This window comes from Rousettus aegyptiacus, unplaced genomic scaffold (genome assembly GCF_014176215.1).
Source record: "Rousettus aegyptiacus isolate mRouAeg1 unplaced genomic scaffold, mRouAeg1.p scaffold_m13_p_4, whole genome shotgun sequence".
NCBI classification, from domain to species: Eukaryota; Metazoa; Chordata; class Mammalia; order Chiroptera; family Pteropodidae; genus Rousettus; species Rousettus aegyptiacus.
The window spans coordinates 49,782,850-49,802,304 of record NW_023416307.1 but is presented as its reverse complement, the minus strand read 5'-3'; the positions used below and the strand labels follow the sequence as shown (position 1 = coordinate 49,802,304).

At 29.9% G+C, this 19,455-nt stretch overlaps 1 protein-coding gene across 27 annotated transcripts in view; it reads right to left on the bottom strand.

The window, feature by feature from the left end:
• The window catches only part of DLG1 (discs large MAGUK scaffold protein 1), a 231,765-nt gene that overhangs the window by 26,188 nt on the left and 186,122 nt on the right, over positions 1-19,455 (bottom strand). For 13 of the 27 annotated variants that reach the window (XM_036219411.1, XM_036219408.1, XM_036219416.1 and 10 more), the window contains 4 exons: positions 17,399-17,513; positions 12,848-13,024; positions 9,949-10,018; positions 5,369-5,402 (listed from right to left, as the gene is read on the bottom strand). In XM_036219411.1, the coding sequence (XP_036075304.1) occupies positions 5,369-5,402; positions 9,949-10,018; positions 12,848-13,024; positions 17,399-17,513 (396 nt within the window). Of the gene's footprint in view, positions 1-5,368; positions 5,403-6,093; positions 6,194-9,948; positions 10,019-12,847; positions 13,025-17,398; positions 17,514-19,455 lie in introns of all 27 variants that reach the window. The other 14 variants (XM_036219402.1, XM_036219406.1, XM_016135294.2 and 11 more) reach the window with 2 other exon arrangements.

Below are 19,455 nucleotides of genomic sequence, written 5' to 3'. Positions count from 1 at the left end.
CGATCCTAAGTTATTCCAACCATAGACTTAAAAATCAAAAAGAGAAAATGTAGTTGGCATCATTTAATTTAGTTTATAAAATAGTGACTGACAAAGGAGACAAGTTATATCTGAGCAAACAGATGCCCATTTTAATGATGGATGTCTTAAAAAATAAATGATCTTGCTTTTAGTGAAGCTTCTTATTCCTAAAAAGAAATAAAAATCTATGTTCCTAAGATCATACAGATAAAGCATTTGGATGTCATAGATTGAGATGACTCAATAAAAGTCAAATGGAAGGGAATTCTAAAAGGTGGGATGGTCTTATAAAATAGATTAATATTTCTGAGAAACTCTGCTTTAATAAAATCAACAATGGCTGCTTTATAAAATACAAAAGATAAAGCAAATACACCCAGTTGCAAATTGCCTGGCCCCTCCTTAAAAGTGACTGCATTTCATAACTTGATCGTTCAGTAAACAAGGACTCTTCTCATGTAAATGTAATCTCAGGTATTCTGTCAATAAATGTCATCCTTAAATTAAAAAAAAAAAAAAAAAAACCAAACTATAAAAATTAAAAAAACCAAAATCCCCCCAGAGAAGAAAATCTAAATTTCTCATGTCAGGCAAACAGAAAAAATATTTTTAAAGGATAAGGAAAAAATCCGAGGAGAAATTATCTGCTGTATCATACCACCCACAGAATCTCCTAAAATCAAGTTGCACTACTGAAAACTTCAGAGAATGGTAGAATTAAAGATTTCAAATAAAGTTAACAGTTCTTGAATTGTTATCATAGTAAAAAGTGTATATTCTAACCTGCAAAGAGAAGATACAACTTTCTTAATCATGATTATGTATATTTTAAATAAAGCAGAAACATTAAAAATTATAATATATGACAAGCACATGTAAAATGGTGGTTTTTAAGTTTATATTTAAAAATTTCTTCCCATGTTACAAGAACTTTAAAACAATCATTCTAAATTCTTATATAATATTCTATTGGACTAAGTCAAGATTCACCTTATTTAGACATTTTAGTTTGCTTTAAATCGTTTTCCACAAACATCAACAAATTACTATGAATGCCTCCATTATATACCTTTTGACCCTTTGTCCTATTTTCCTTGAAATTCGTTCCCAGAAGTTGGAATACCCCCACTCCAAGATCTTAAATTTATATTAGGATTGATACTACCCTTGGCAATCTTTAACATGTGAAATAAAGAAACTCGTTATTGCAATGGAGTGAAAGGAGGGGGAGAGCTAAGTGGGGGCGCAGAAGAAATAATATTAACCATGAGATGACAACAGAAGCTGGGTAAAAGAATATCTGGTGGGGCTTATTTTACTACTCTTCTACCATTGAATATGTCTGACATATTATATAATAAAAAGTTAAACATACTACAATCTCCTTTCTACCTTTTCTAGGGATTTCTCCTACTCACCTTGAGTATTCTAAGATTACCAATAGCTCTTACACAATCAAATTCTTCAAGTTCTTTTACATAACTCCTCTACAATAAAATCTTGCTATTCAAAGTATGGCCCTTTGAAGAGCATCATCATCATTATAGCTTGGGAGATTATTTGAAAGGTAAAATGCTTTTTCCCTGATAATTAAAACTAATCTTTTTCAAGATAGTTCATAAAAGATGTTCAAATATCTAATAACACATATAGATGTGTTCAAGTTTTTACTTATCAAGTTTTACTTACGTAAGTAAAAATTAAAGGCATAACATATCTTTACAATCCCCTAGAATGGTTAAAATGAAAAAAAAAAAAAGGATTTGCCAAGTGTAGAAAAGGAAATGTAGCAACTGGAATCCAAATTGGTACAACCATTTTGGAAAACGACTTGGCAGCACCTAAAAGCTAGACATATATATGTATGTATGACCCAGAAATTCCTTTCCTATTTCCCGAACAAAAAGACATATATATGTTCACCAAAAGATATGTACAAGAATATTCAAAGCAATAATATTCAAAATAGCCCTAAATATGTTGATTTACAAATTTGAGACAATATAGTTTCATATTTTACTTTTTTCATCTGTGAGCGTTTTCCCAAGTCATGTTTTAATGGTTTTCAATGATTATAGTATTACAAAGTATGGATAAATCATACTTCCTTAACTACTTCTGAAATGTAAGACATTTTAGGATGATTTCAATTTTTTTTTTTGGGGGGGGAGCCATAATTTCTAAATAATATTAAAAAAAACATCCTGATACATAAACTTTTTATCTTCATCTCTAATTATATCCTTAGGATAAATTCCCCGAAGAGGAATTATTAGAAGGTCAAAAGACATGCTTTTCCAGAAAGGCTGTACCAATTTATACTCCCAACAGTACAATGTTAAAAGTAGTCACTCCACAGAACCCTTTCCATCACTGGGTTATCCTTTATAAGAAAAGTCTACCAAGGTTATGGGTAAAACATTTTGTTTATTGATTACTAGGGACATTAAACATTTGCAATGCTTATTTCATTTGCTTATCTTTTGAGCACTACTCATACATATCTTTTGTCTAGTTTTCTAATGGAGAGTTTGTCTGCTTCTTATTGATCTGTCAGAAATTTATAGTGTAAGGATATTATCCCTTTGACATATATGGTATAAATATATTTGTTTTTATTTTATGATGTTTGATGATCACGATCATTTCAAATCTCTCTAAACAAGTCTTGCCTTTCTAATCAAATTTTTCTTTCTGAGAATGCATCAAGTCTTTTTGTGATCTCTAAATACTACACATCATCATTTTCAAGCAATACTATACTACTTTTATGGTTATTCTTAACACAAATGAAAATAGGTCTAGTTTTGGTATCTCAGAACAAATCTGCTTAAATAAATCTTTAAATGAGAAGAAAGGAAAGAGGTTACAGGAAACCTGTGTGCCTAACAGGAAGTTTTAAAGAATTCTATAAAATGAAAAGCAATAAAAATTGAACTGCATACAAAAGATAGGTACAAACCCTATCTGAAACTATATCCATAACTTCACTTCTGAGCATCTTTTATGGCTCCTCCTGAACTACATTTCTTTTAGTCGCCATTAAAAGAATCTTATCCATTTTTACCCTCATCAACTTGTTCAAAATTGCCTTCTTAAAGCACAAAAGCTGCACAGGTACCTTGTCAACTGCTGGTCATTGTTCTATGAAATAACCTCCATCATATCCAGTATTAGAATTTTACAGATATTTTTCTGTCTCCCTCCCTCAATATTTTCCAAATAAAATCTTCTTGATCTTGTAACAGTGTAAAAAAATGCATTTCAATAACATCTTCCTTGTTCACATCTCCCCTCTTTACTCCGGCAGTTACTACTTTGGAAAATATGTTGTTATAGTTATTAGTATCAATTCCTCAGTGAGTCAGCCCCAACAACAGGGCAGGGAGTGATATCTCCAGGTGCCAGCTGCCTAGGAGTAAATAGCTCCAAGGCTCCCAAGAAGAAAAATAAAACAATATTGCCACTGAAGTACAGATAACCTAGCTGTCCACTAGAAACCATATTTCTTTGTGCTAGACTCTAACAGCTAACTTTGGCTTTTGTAATCTGTTTGCTTGCTTGATCAAGGCCACCCAGGAGGTAGTTTCGGGCTTTATAAACTGCTTCCTCTGGAGGCGGAGGCTCGGGGCTGACTCTTTAGTAGGGAGGGTCAGTCGCCAGCTGGCGAATTACGGCTGATTCTCTAGTGGGGAGAATCAGTTGCTGGCCAGCTAATAAAGGCTCGTAATTTATCTCAATTGGCTGCGTGGGTCTTAGATTTAAGTTCCTGGGAGGTGAGGCACAGAAACCTATCATTCAAAGTAGCTTAAGTCACAGTTCAGAAAATTAAATCCTTTTCTAAATGACATTGTCCGGTAATCAGCCTACCATTTTTCAGTCGTTTCTCTTACCAAGTCTCATCCCTCAATTAAAATGACAGATGAAAATATCATCCATCATAACAAAATAGGAACTAAATTCCTCATTTAGTTTCTTTTCCAATGAGTTTTCCATAGATCTCTGATGACTGAACAGATAATAAAAATCTGTGGGTACATTTGCTGATCCATATCACCTCTAAAATGTTATTCTAAAAGTAAATTATACAGCATTAAGAATCTGTGGAAATATTTTCCAGTTTTAAGATTTTCACTTATTTTTCCCAAAGGTAAGCGATTTAAAAAGGGTACTATCAGTGGTAGTAAAAACTGACTCTTGCCAAATCCTAGAAAGGCACATACAAAAATAATAAAGTGTGTCTAATAAAAATAAATATATATATAAAGCATACCTCTTTAATTTAATATAAGCTTTAATTGTTGAGGTTGAAATAAAAGTACCTATAGCTTAGATTAAAATTCTAACATAGAGTTAAGACAAATCAGGAAAAACTATGAAATTTAATGTTTATTAAAGTAGACCTTAGAAAGTTAAGATATTGGTTCTATCCTTAATGATCAATGAATTATAAAGAAATGTTTTCAAAAATGCTTAATAATCCAAAGGAAAAGAATTACCTAGAAAAAAACTTTAGCTCAAAAAATTACTTTTATGAGTTACTGTCACCTGAAATAATTTAGTAATATTTGGCAAAATTTCACAATTAATCAATTTTAAAATATTCAAATTAAAAATTTTGTTTGCTTAAATGACTTCTTGTTTCATTCATTCATTCCACCATCCTTTATATCAGACTCTGTATAAAGCTTTATATGAAGATTAAGTATTAGCTAGAAAATTAAACAACACAACAAAAACGAAAAACACAGACAACATCTTGGTTAAATGAAAAAACAGGAATAATATTTCTAATAATTCTTTTCATAAATTGCAGCCTCCTTAAAGAATAGGTGTATATTTTTTCCCCTACACAGACTGCTACTTAAACTTGAGGTCAACAAATCTCTAAAATTTAAGATCTGTTGTGTTTTATAGTTTCACATTATAGCAATGCTTTCCTAACACAGAATCAAAGTGATCTTGTTTTAACAAAAAAAGACGGATTTTGTACATTCTAATGATGAGGGCAGGTAATACTATTTTAAAAAAACTTTTAAAAAAGTCTTCATATTTAAAAAATCCCTGATGAAAGTAATTGCCATAAAAATTATAAAAAGAAAAATGTAAGTATAAGCAGAAGAGTTTTTCAAATGATGTGAAAAATGGAGCATTAGAAAAACAAAAGGTGTATATTACAGAAATAAAAATCCCAAGCATATTATTAACATGAAAAGTCTAAAAGCAATCTAAATCATATACCTCCTCATGCCAGAAGGGCACTACCATGATTCTCAAAATGTATCTGAAAAAGGTAGGTCTGTAGATGGAGGTTAAAAAATAACTTGGGAGTATTTTGATCACTTACTCAGGCCTTTTGATCCCATGTCGTCAGGGATCTCCTGTAGAGAGTAGTTCCCAGAGAGCAAGCAATAAAAAGATAATCAAAGAAAATAGTTGTCAGTAATGCATAAAATTGGTGCTACAGTAAGAGACAGTTCCAAGACCATTACAGGTACACATATCTTTCAGAGCATTTTTGTAGATTTCTGAAAGTCTAAAATAAGCTAGCAGCTAAATGTAATCTAAAAGGATGAAAGTTCTATCTTAGAGGCTGATTAAGGTAGAGCAGCAAAATTTGAGATTACTTATATTATAAAAGTAAAATTCAGACTATGTACAGATAGGGAAGAAAAAGGATAAAATGGAATGATTCCGGGTGTTCTATTTATCAAAGACTGCCAATATTATACCTAGAAATCACTAAGTAGCTTCCTAGGTATCCATATTTTTCCTCTAAAATATTCTTTGAGAGAATATTAAATATTTATTATAAGAACCCTTACACCAAATAATTCTATTTTAAACACATAGCTTGAAAATATTGTTTACTTTAAATTAAGAATTCTTAAGGTGCCAGAAAAAGTTAAGATTGGTATACAAATTAATTTATGCCTATTATGTTGCTCCTGGTTAAGACAATTAGTAACCTGTTGCAGCTCTTGAAACTGTCTCCATGGTAACAACCAACTGCAGGGCAGTAGGTCCCTCTACATTTATTTTCACAGTTGACCGCTGGATCCACATACTTACGGTCAGCATCACTTGTTTCCTGCTCACTCTGGTCCTTGTTCTTGTAGAAGGGGAATTTTCGGGAAAAGAGGTTCTTTTTACGCTTGTCATTGAATGACTGCTGAAGAAGAGAAGGAGGGGCAAAACAAAGGGATGTCTACTGTCTGTGTGTACAAAGGCCCAGCCTAGTAGCTCTGTGGAAGCTGACTCTTGTGACCACAGTGTGCAGTTTGTATATAAATTTTACTTAATCACATATAAATTGAATTTCTAATTTTGTATTAACTTCTCTAATTGTTTTACAATGGAAAATACTGAAAAATTTAGTGTTAATTCAGTAATACCTAAAAATAAAGAATAAGTGCTACTTGATATAAAATAGAAGAGTAAATCAGATTAGCTACTACTATAGTACAAACCAAGTTAACATTCATTCAATTGATATTTGTCTAGATTTCCAGAAGTTAGGTGCTGCTCTATAGCAAAAGTTGTTTCAAATGTTTACTTTAGCTGTTTAAATATTTGTTTGAATTAGGTAATAACCTTCATTTTCCTTTTGCTTGAGCCCATTCCCTACCCCTTTATTTTTTATTTTTTTGGTGTGGTTCCAACAAACTAACAAAAACCACTATTAAAAAAGAAAGCCAAAACAACTGTGAAAGTTACAAGTTCTGAATATTTAAAAACAATCCTTCCTTCCTATCCGTCCGTCCATCCATCCATCCATCCATCCATCCATCCATCCATCCATCCATCCATTTTTGAAGAGAAAAAAGATAACTAAATGCTTATGGCATGCATCAAAAAATTGGAAGAAAACTAAGAGGGATCCATTAAGCCTAGATTCCAGTAAACGATTATCAATGCTCTTTAACCAAGGAAGAAGAGAGAACTCTTCTGGACAACTTGAATACTATGTATTTGTCTTTAAGCTCTAGGATAATTGGATAGGGAATAAAACATTTGGTGCCCATAAGAGCCACAAAGGCAATTAAGAGTTGAATAGATTATATGTAATTGCTATGAGGGAGCTGCACAACTGATTCGATGTCCCTTATTGCACAGATGTTGGAAACAAAATTTTTCCATTCCTGAATGTCTCATTTGTGCATTCACAGATTTTAAAGCATGGAGAACAAAGATAAGGCAATTAGAGAGCAGCTTTTGTAATTTCTGTCATAGGCACCCATGTCTTGAAGGAAATGGTCTTATCTATCAATGACACTAGAAATTAATATTATTATTATTGATTTTTTGAGGCAGGAACAATACAAAGAATAGAAATTTTGTTCTGATTTTTCCTGAGTTTTCATGTTATAAGATGCTATCATTATTCTGAAGTATACTGACACCAGGCAGTATGTTTTTAGCATGCCTGTATTTTTAAGCATGTAAGGCGAGGTGATTAAGGTGCCAAAGTAGATTAAAGTGACTCTTACCCCAAATTCTAATACTTTTATAAAAACAAGGTTAAACTTTCATTTTTACCCTTTCACATCAATAATTCCAGATTAAAGTTAATAGTCAAGCATACTGTCTTGATTTCAATCTTAAAATTTGAAAGTTCAAATACCTCTAAGTAGAAGTTAAAAATTAAGTTGATTAGTAAAAAAAAAAAAAAAAAAAAAAAAAAGTGGAGAACTCTGGGCTTATAATTATTTTATAAACTGTCAAGTAGCATTATTTAAATAAAAATCTTTGCTTGAATCCAAATTTTAGAAAAGAGAAAAAGAGGAAAACCTAAGTTTCAATAGAGAAAATTTTATGGTAATCTAATTTAGGGAAGGACTAAATTTTTTGTTCATGATAATCGCTGCTTTTGAATTTAGTAATTTTTATATCTGATAAAATTAATATTTTAAATAAAAGATTATTTACCCTTTCTACTGCATATATAGTGGTCAGAGTCAGTTTCACAGCAAACAACCGAAAGAAACATGAAATTTAAAATGTTTGATTTCTGATATCTTTGCAGTTAGCCAGAATGAGATATCATAAAGATATCATAATGTGGGACAGAAAGAAATGCCTGTTAGTACTATATTAATTGTATTACATTTAACACCATCCAGGTGAAGAATTTATTAAAAGTAAAATAGCAGAAGCAAACAAGACAAAAATGTGTAGGGAAAACACAAAACTGGAGATACAAATTACCCCAGTTTTTCTACATTTCCAGTACAAAATACACTGTTTAATTACTTATTGTTATTAATGCTATATTGCAAGAGACAGTGTAATAAATATAAGAACTGATAAAATATCACACATTCATGATATATATTAAATATCTGAATATATCATTTCCATATGTAGTATTTTAATATAGTTAAATGGATGTTATAAATGTTAATCAGAAACTGAAATGTTACAAGTCTGTAGTGGAATTAAAGTCCATAAACCACCAACCACCATGTAAAGAAAGGAAAAGAAGAACTTAGAATGGGAAATGGTGTTACAGGAAGAAATGCAGTTCTGTATCAATGGCAAGCGTATTTTTACCCCACTCAGTATCATGCATACTTTTGGTGCTGTGTTAGAACACAGTGACTGTTTGTAAAGTTGGTTACAGTCAACTGACAAGACTAAGATTTAAATATGTCGTTAATTCAGTTAACTTCTTACAGTATGAAAGGAAAGTTACAACATGCAATCTCTTTTTCAATACATTGACAGTGTATTTTACTGTGTATTTTACTAAATTATTTAAAAAAAGTATATAAAATAAGCACATAAAGCATTGTATATATTTCAAATCCTGAGCATTTACTTGGGATTTTTTTCCTCCCCCAATTTTTTATTTTAAATATTACTTCAGAACACACTACATAATTTTGTATTTTCTGAAAGCTACAAGTTAATTTTAAAGACTTTATTATTTCTAAAGTAACCGAATGCATTACATAATTTACTCAGATATTTAATTTCTTTGATCGAGGATATTTCCTATTTTTAAAATTTTAAAGCTTTAAGTCTGAATGCTTAGTGATAATAGAGATGCACTAAAATAGGGTTAATTTATTTGCAGAGTTAACATTCTCTATTCATTTGAAATAAGATCAAAAGATGTGTAAAAGTTTTGCTTTAGATTAAAAAACCCAGCAAAACACAAAACATTGTTAGCAATAGTATTTCAACATAACATGTGTTCAGCTCTTTCTTCAGGCTTTTTGCTAAAATATTCCATTGCAAGAATTACAAACATAGTACAAGACAAAGGCTATAAGATCTCTTTCATCTACTGACATCTATTTTAAGCAGGACTTAAAAGTAAGTGAAAACAAAAACACATCTAAAATATATATGAAAGAATTTCAATATATTTTTTGACCATCTACTAAATCTTCCTCCTGACTGTCCTTTCCTTTATTCCCTCAAAATAAAAATTCATATTCATTCAAACATTTAAAACAGGAATTCTATTGATTAAATTAGAGATAAAGGGAAAATGAACAAGGAAATTTCCACAAATTCACTTGAAAAAAACCCATCAACTGACATTACAACTTAGTTAATCATTTTGGGGGAGCCTATTTTCTCAGAAGATTCATTAAGTTAGCTATCATGACTAATATTTGGAGATACGAATTTCTAATTGAACATCTGCATAAAAGCTGACTTCGTTTCAACTGACCAAAAGTATGTTGTTAAGAATCTATCAAATGACAGTTTGATAATTTGGCAAGGTCTGTGAAATGGGCGCGTCAATAAATTGCTTACTTTAATATTTTCTATTGTAAAGTACCATAGTGAGAGCTGTTCATAGTAATTCTTATGGCAAAATCTTTCTCATTTTAATAATGTAGCTCAATAAGAATTATGAAAATGCCAATTATACTTAATAATTTCTAGAAATAATAGATTTCATACACTCACCCCTTTATCGCCTCTTGTTTTAGAATTGAATTTCACTGTTTTTAATCGGGCTCGTTCTTTCTTCTCAACCCTGTCAAAGTACACAATATTGTATTTTAGGTATACCAAAAACATCTAAGGGTCTAACTACGAATCATTAGTACTGATACTTTGATATGGGTCATTTTTATATTCTAAAACCTATGAAAGTAATCTAGGTTTGCATCCCAAAATAATTAAAACTTCTGAAAAATGAAATATAAGGCTCATTTTATTATGAAAAAAACCTATTTGTGAAGTATGAAAATATAGTACATATATGTATATTTATATATGCACTCAACTCCATAATTATTCTCGAATTATTATAAGGCACTACTTCTGAATTTAGTAATTTTCCAGGTTTTATCTTTTTGTTGTTTATTAGCTTGGCATGGAACACATATGCTAAAAAGTAAACATGAGAGAGAGAAAGCAAATGGGGCAAAACGTCAGCAATTGGTGAAAGTAGGTGAAGGATATGTGGGTGTGCCTTGTATTATTCTTGCATTTCTCTTGTACTTATTTTTCTGTATCTCTAAAATATTAAAAAATAAAAAGGTGCAAAAAATTAAGTTTAACTCCAATAATATATTTGTGTAAATATATAAAGTTACCATTTATAGTGTACAACATAGTTTTAAAGTATTTTTGGAAGCATATACAAGAACTAGTAACCTTAGTTATCCCTATGAAGGTGAAATGGTTGCCTGGGGAACAAAGAGTTTGTATAGCTTTCAGATCTTCTGAATTTTGAACCTTGTTAAAGTGTTACCTATTCAAAATAAGCAAGCAAACAAAATCACAACAAATGTTTCACAAAGATTGTAACACCAATATGCATCTTGTAAAATTTCATGTAAATTAAGCATTTATAAACTCTTTATTTCAACAAAGCAATTATAGTACACAGCAGAAATGCCTACCAAAGATGCCTATGAATTAATGTATTTTCTTAATTTTTTAAATTTATTATGTAGCTATATAGGTTTACTATGGGATAGTAAAAAAACCCAAAAAATTTTTAACAGTCATAGATTTAGAACTTATGTTTTTTATTATTCCAGAGCAATCCTGAAGATGCGTAACATGAATAATAATTTACAATTTTGCTTAGACTTGAGGGCACTGCAAAACTAACATTTAGTGAGTGAACATTTACAACTCAAAATGGCTTTGTTTTCTAATCATTATCCTATCACTCAATAGCTGAGTGACTTAAATTGTGTTTATTTGTAAATACTGTTCCTGAAAGAAAGCTAAACATTGTAGGTACTACAATTCCTTGTGCTATTATTAGAAGAGGTTGAAGAAAGAGTTCTATTTAAGAAATTATACGTTTTAAATACATTCAAGAATGAAATAGCATAATTAGTTGTGATTTCATATTGTATTTTATGGGAGAAAAATCATATTCTATAATGTTACTCATGAATTTGGGGATTTGGAGTGATCTCAAGATATAGCTCTTATATCACTTATGGCTTTGAAAACCAACCTTATAAAATTTTTATAGAAAACGAAAAACATCTCTTTCCACCTAAGTCAGCTGTATTTCTCATTTGTTGCAGGCACATTTAAAAAAAAAAAAAAAAAAAAAAAAAAAAAAAAAAAAAAAAAAAACCTTTGCAAGATTAGGAGGCTCCAAAGGATAAGACGATTTTTATAAACTCTGATCTTGATATTTAAGATGTGAGGTTTTTACTGACTGAACAAGACACTGAGAAAACATTTCTGAATTTGCAGGAGACTATATTACATTCCATGAAAAAAGTAATGCTGAGGGCTGCATTACTAAAAGAGGAGTTGCCACCAAATATAAGATCTAATCAAATAGCTGGATCTTGCTAAATATAAATAGACAACAGTCATAAATCCCAAAACCACAACTACAAATCTTTGTAATACTTTAACATTTCTACCCTTTAACTTCTACAAACACATATATAAGTGTATATAAGTAGAGGTCTAAAATAGGTATATGATTCGGCATAATTATGAATTTTAGAGGCTTTACAAAACAAGTATAAATCCAACTCATAAGAAAAAAAGACAAGTTTATAACATCATAAGCTTGACTTAAAGTGAATTAACCAGCTATAATAAACATTAATGTCTCATTAATAATTTTTGTTGGCTATCTTAAAACTTAGAAAAAGATTTGGATGAAGCAGATCTCATTAATAAGCTACTTTGGGGGAATAATGATATTTTAATACCTTTTCCACAAAAGTAGAGACATTTAACTGCATTTCATAGATTTTAGAGGGGGTTTGCTAGGCTGGAATCATTCTTTTTAAAGACAATCTGCACTTAAAGACTTTTGCCACTAGGTGGTAAGTATGCACCAATGAATCACTACAATAAATGGTTAAAAGCAGAGGAAAGACAGTGAATGTATTAATACTTCTAAGTTAAGCAAGAAAAGAGAGACGTGAAGCATATTACCAGATATTTCTAAATATTCTGCATTTATTTATAATACTTTCATTTTTTTTCTAGCTCTAAACGAGGTAATTCATGTAATCAAAAGCCCTGAAAATTTAGGTTTTATCAGCACCTACATGGGAAAACTACAGAGGCATTTATTTCCCTCTCCCTCACCTGACAAGAGATATATGGCAGTGACTTAAAATACACTTACTTTGTTTTTAGCAACTAGTAGTTGAGCTTTAGAGAAATTTCTGTCTGGGAGCACTGTATACTCTAGTTATGTTATAGGTTACAGTATAAATTGAATAAAATTAAATGGTTATGGAACATGATATGAAAAACCAAGTGTAAAATCATCACCTCAATAAAAGAAATTTAAAGGAAGAGTATTTACTTGTTTATAAAGCTCGACTTTCAAGTGGTAAGGCTGTAATAGATTTATATTTACCTGCGTTTACTGGGAATCACCCCAACTTCATCACTCTCACCATCTGGTGTAACCTGCCTGGCTTGCCACCATTCATCATCAGAAGCATTAATAACATGGAGGATATCTCCAAACTTGAAGTTCAATCCCTGACTGGGAAGGCCACTGTCCTTAGTCTTGTCATAGTCAAAAAGAGCCCTAGATAGAAGAAAAAGTCCATTATTAATTATAATGATGTTATCAATATTAGATAAACACAGGATTCTGAAAGTGTTTATAATTTGGGTAGATAATTAAATAGTATACCACAGTAGGCAAAATAATGCCAAGCTCAACTTTGTACTATAAATAAGAAGACAATGAGACAAAAAAATAAATAGAAAATTAACTTTGTTAATAGTTTATTAGGTATACTACCTTATTTCTCTCAGTATTGTATAAGGAATTCTAAAAATGCTTTTAGTACAATCCAGTAGCAACCTATATTGAATTCCAAAATGAAGACAAATCTAGAGAGTTGCTCTAAATAAACAAAAGTAAATATTAAGAGATTCTCTTCTCTTCTCCTTACTTTGACTAGACACACTTGGAAAAACCAGAGATCAACAGTGATTACTTTGCCAGTTAATTATTCCTTTCATTTGTTCACAAAACTAGAGTTAATAGGGTAACAATGACGAAAACTAACTACAGATGACTTTAATAGCTGTTAAATATTTTGGAAAAAATACTGTATTAATATAGTAATTGCAAATGTTAAAAATATTTTTAAATTGGATAAAAATAAAATATTGTTTCCTATTTGACTAACGTATAATACTTAACAAATTAAATTCTTATATTCAAAGAAGCTCTCTTTGAAAAGGAGTCTAACAATTACATTTATAACACAATTTATTTATTCTTTTGTTCTAATTTGGCAACTGGAAATTAGGATACAAATCATATTCTTTTTCATGCTACCCAATTTTTAAGAACTTTTCTCTTGAAATAAAACTGAAGAAGGGTTGAATTATTTGATGGCTGTATGAATAAACTAATTAATGTGAGGATATCTTTAAATGTTTAGTCACTTTTGTTTTCTAGTTTTGTTTTCAAATGTGTTCTTTTAAGGTTTTTTCAGGGAAACAGGTGGGACTAAAAGTGGGAAGGCTTAAACATATATTAAAATGTACATAACATATTGGGTTTCATCCAAAGGAAGAACTGTACAGCAGAAAAATAAAGATTACAAATAATATAAATGCCAAGTCATTACTTCAATCAATATATTCTGAACTCTAAGGCAGTGTTTTCTACTGAAAAAATACAGCTAACTTCTAATAATACAAAGCTTTGACATAGTCAGTCATTTATTATTTATTTAAAAAGGTAATAAAGTAGATATGACAAACATAAAGATGACAAAGATGATGAGGATACAAATAAACATAACATAAAATAGAAAATAAAGTACGTTAAGTAGAACAAATGCCAAAAGATTCAGAAAAGAGAAAATACTATATTGTAACACTTTTTATCATAAATTAATCTTTTGAATTACAAAAGTAATATAACTATATAATTGATGAGCAATGGAGAAAAGAAATCACGCCAACCTCTACTCCCTATGCTAGCATTTAGGCTTTGTCTTTTAATATCATAAAAAAAGGGACTCATAAAATACATATGTGAGTTACTGATCATCAGAGTATAATGAACACTATTAATCTACTATTCAACGAAAGATTATATATAAAACTTTTATCAGTAACTCATGTTTACTTATATATTTTTTTCTCTTGATCCTGATTCCCTCAGAATAAGAGTAAAGTATTACTAGAAGGTAACCACCATTCTGAATATAGTGTTTATTATTTCCTTGTCCCTTACCCTTTTTGTTGTTAGTCTGGTTTTATCGCACATATGTGAATGACTAATAATGTATGTTTTTACTTGTTTCAGAGCTTTATAAATAGTATCATACTGTATGTTGCCATTTGTAGCCTTGATTTTTTTATTTTTTACTTTTGATTTAAATATATTTACTAAAAAGAACCATTAGATTTCTGGCAAGACTGGTTACATGTATCTATTTCCTCTCCACCCAGAAACTCAAAGTGACAAAAAAAGAGAGACAAAAACAAAGGAGAAATGACAACAGGATAATTGTTCCCAGTTCTATAGAAGACAAGAGACTGAGTTTCTAGAGAAATTAAATTTAAAAAGTTCTTTACTCTGGAATGCGGTAGGGAAGTGGAAGATGCTGGGCTGAAAACAGATGGATTAATAAATCTGCAACACTGAAACTAAAAACTGGTAACCTGGTTTATACTGCAGGCAAGAGATCAAGGATTCTTCTCTAGAGATATTTAATGACCTCAAAGAAAAGAATGACATGGGGAGCAAGAGGGCAATGAAAAAGTCAATTATCTTCCAGTTAAATTCACCAGCTTCATTCTCTATTCATAAGACTAGAAAAGTCACTAAACATTTAAAGATATCCTCACACATAAAAAACTAAAGGAAATAAAACCCAAGAAAACAAGCAGACTTGAAAAAAAGAATACAGAGAAAGCAGAGAATTTAAGAACGGAAGAAAACATTAGAGAAATATGAGATATTATGTCCACAAAAATAAAGAGTACCAAAAAAAAAAAAAAAATCCCAATCAAATAACAAGAATGGGTCCTTGGAAAATAAAATATCATAACCTTCTACAATTCCCAAGTTCTCTATTAAGAAGAAGGCAAAATAAAGTCATTTTTATACATGCTAATACTCAAAGAGTACCTCCTACACAGCTTTTCTCAGGAAAATACTTGAGGATATGCTCTGGCAAAATAAAAGTAAATTGAGAAAGAAGAAAATGTGAAATCTAAGAAATAGACTGACACAGTACAGAACTAAAAGGATTAGGATAATGGCAAAGGCAAGTCCCATGTGAGAACTATACAACAAGTCTAGAGAGCAACTAGTCCAGATTGGAGCAGAAAGATGGAATATAACCCAAAAAACAAAAAACGCCTGAATTGATAAGACCATATGTATGAGCTTATGTGTCATCATATGAAAAACTCTATAGAGAGGTTACTGGAAGATAAAGGAAAACATGTAGTACTCTAAGTACATGGAAAATTAAGCAAAATGAAAATTAGACAATTTTTAAGTAAAGGAAAAATGAAGCATTGCAGAAGAAAATAAACGTGGTCATAACATACTGTTTGAGTAATGACAGATATTACTTAGTCACATGACTCTAAATACTATTAACTTTATTTATGGTGACAGAACTATGTTTGAGTTACAGGGGAAGAGGCAGAATGAGTGGTTTGGTATGAGAAAGTTTTCATCTATCAAGGCAGTCAGTCTATAATGTTCAAAGTTGGTAAATTAGAAAACAGCAGTATATGCATATTATTTATAAATTTGGAGGTAAAGGCATGGGAGATTGCTAGGAAAATGTAGAATGACTGTTTCTAGCAAGTGAAATTTGATAGACTGTTGGGAGTTTAATAAATATTGCAAGGATTAGTGAAAGGAGAAGAAAATTTTATACATTTAGGATTCTCAGAGCATAGGTAGGGCAGAACGAAAGCGGTAGAAATACAATAAGAGAAAAAAGTGAGAAAAGTTTCCTTTTATTATGTCTCATAAAATAAATGCTTTGAGACAATAAGTCATATCATATGTAAACTACAGATTACATGTTTATGTGTACAGATGTATTTATACATATACAAACATATATGAGATACACATCTATTTTAGGTAACATATATCACCTTTCACCAGAAGAATAAAACATGTTAGCAATAGGCTTCCTAAGAGAATCAAAAGAAATGAGAGAATATTTATGAAGAATGACATAGATTACTTGTAAGAAACATCTCAAGTTAAAATAATAGTAAAGCACTGAGTAAAAGCTCTACTAAAAAAAGTATATAGAATAAGTATACAAATAAATAGAATATCTGTATTGTCTTATTAGCCAATGAAATGGAAAAGAACAATTTATATACTAATGGTATCTAATATTATTGGGTTTATGCTGTTACATTAATCTTACGTTATAGAAAAATAATACGTTTGTATTCTCCCAATTGTTTAAAATGCATGTAGAAATTTCATGAATCTCTACTCTTTGCTCAGGCAATTCACATTTTAAGTTATTATTTACATATGCTCTCTTTGCTATTTTGAAAACTGACATGGTAATTAAATGTTACACAAATGGAGAATTATTTTATTATAAAAGAATACAGGTAAATATAAGTGTTGAATGATATGACACACCAAGCTGCAACAGTGATTCAGTAAAATATCAACTTGATAAATTTCTAGTCCACATATAGTCTTTCTTTTTCATACCATTATTTTTCAAGGGGTTGTGTAACTTTCATTAATCCAATTATAATAATAATAATTTCCAACTCCTGAAAGACGTATTTTAGGAAATCAATTATAAAAAAAAACATTTTCTTGATTTGCAATATGTTTTTCTACATTAAAACTAAGTCGGTCATAGTGAAAAACCTGAAAGAATTGAATGCATAAATAAGGACTGTCATAATTAAAAGTAAAAAAATTTACCTTACATAGAGGGATCGTTTTTGGCTAGTTCGAAGAGAACCTGATCCTGAACTAATGCTACTATTCATCATCTGCTCCCGTAAGTCATGTATTTTGGCTTCAAAACGACTGTATTCTGATGGAAGAAGAAGAGAAATGAATTTATATTTTATATTCTAAAAAGTTACTTGAAGTATTAAATATGTAAGCTGTTCTATAGTATAATTGATTAAATGTGGTTAGAACCTTAAGAGAGTAATCTGTATTAGATTTTGCCCAATATGCAAATTAAAAAAAATTAACAATCCTCTAAATGTACCATAAATTAGTATTGACTGAATTAGAATTTTCTCACATGCTATTTTAAAGTTCATATCACATTTAATCAATTAAGACAATTTCCATGCATCGAATAGCAGTATCTAATATTATTAATTTAACTGTACAGTTAAAAAATTAAAAATCACGATTGTGATTTTTATACTTAAAAAAAGACACCTATAATAATTTAAAATAGATGCTTTGTTTACTTTTTCCTTGTGAGGCTATCAGTCAATCTTATATTCTTAAATCAGAATTTGTGCAGGGTCAATAACGTCTGGGGAAATATGCCTTAAAAAACTAATAAATGAAATTAAATTCACTTCAACACATTTTATAATTTATAGATTTTCAAAATGCCCAAATAAGACACAAAAACAGTCTGAGGTAACATTTTATTTAAGATACTCTTATATGAAAAAGCATGATTTTGAAGATGGACTATTTTAAACTATACCATATTAAAAAAATACTAAATCTATTAATAACAAAAACCTTAAGCACTTTTTCAATAACATTGCAATTACATGGTTATACACACATCACTATCTCTATTTATAAGAAATAAATTATTTTACAATTAGGTCAGATCCTATCAGATTTTCTCATAAAACCAGTCTTGCAGCAAGGGCAAATAACTTGTCTGAGAGTTTCTATAGTTGAAGAAGATGGAGTTAAAAGTAAGCATGATTATTGTTGAGTTACTCTTCCTTTCACTACAATAACCTGATTTGTTTTATAAATACTGAAATTAATTGATTTTGATTCATCAAAAAAAACTCAAACATTTCAAAGTTCACATTAACATGTAATATTCTTTTACTGTCCTTTAAAATACAATAGAAAATTTAAAGTATAAACATTAGTAGACTGATTAGTTATTATAACAGATCCACTACAATTTAACAATTATCAACTCATGTCAAATCTTTAGTTTGTGTAGACACAGCTAAGGTACAGACAGACTGATGGATGAATATAGATAAAAATATAAAGTGGATCACGAGTTTATACTGGTTCTTCTAACTAAAAATTAGGACCATTAGGTTTTCAATCCCTTTTTTCATGTCTGTATGTACTTTCATGCATATGAAGAATCCTGGTTATCAAGACACTGGGGATAACAGAATTAGAGTACTGCATAAGTGTTCATGCGGTCGACAACTAGATATATCCGATATACATTTATGTTCACTTGTTCTTTCTTATTTCCAACTTCAACTTTTAGAAGTTGCTTTTTAAATTTTTCATTGTTTTTATAGGTAGTTAAATAGCTTCAAAGTCAAATCTGTAAGATATAGATATTGAAAAAGATGTCTAGCTTCTATTCCTTTTTCCTACTTACTCTGTCCTGGTCATTATATGTAAACATTTAAAGAAAGATTTATTCTTCCACTTTAGAAATATAAGCAGATAAATATGTACATGAAAATATATTTTATGGATTCAATACTATTTTGATATATGTATATAATTATGTATATACAATTGTGTGCATATATATACACAAACATATATGTATTGCTTCTCTTTCTTAAATAAACAATAACATATACATTTTCCAAGTTATTTTACTTAATAATAAGTATAGTAATAATAGTCTTACTGTAGTAATAGGACACTCTATAGTTGGATATACAGATGTTCTTCATTCTTTTTTTTTAAATAACTATATAGTTCTTTTATTTTTAACCTTTATCTCTTTCTTAAAACAAAATACTGTTTAGGGTTAAACTTTGCTTTATTAGCAAATATGA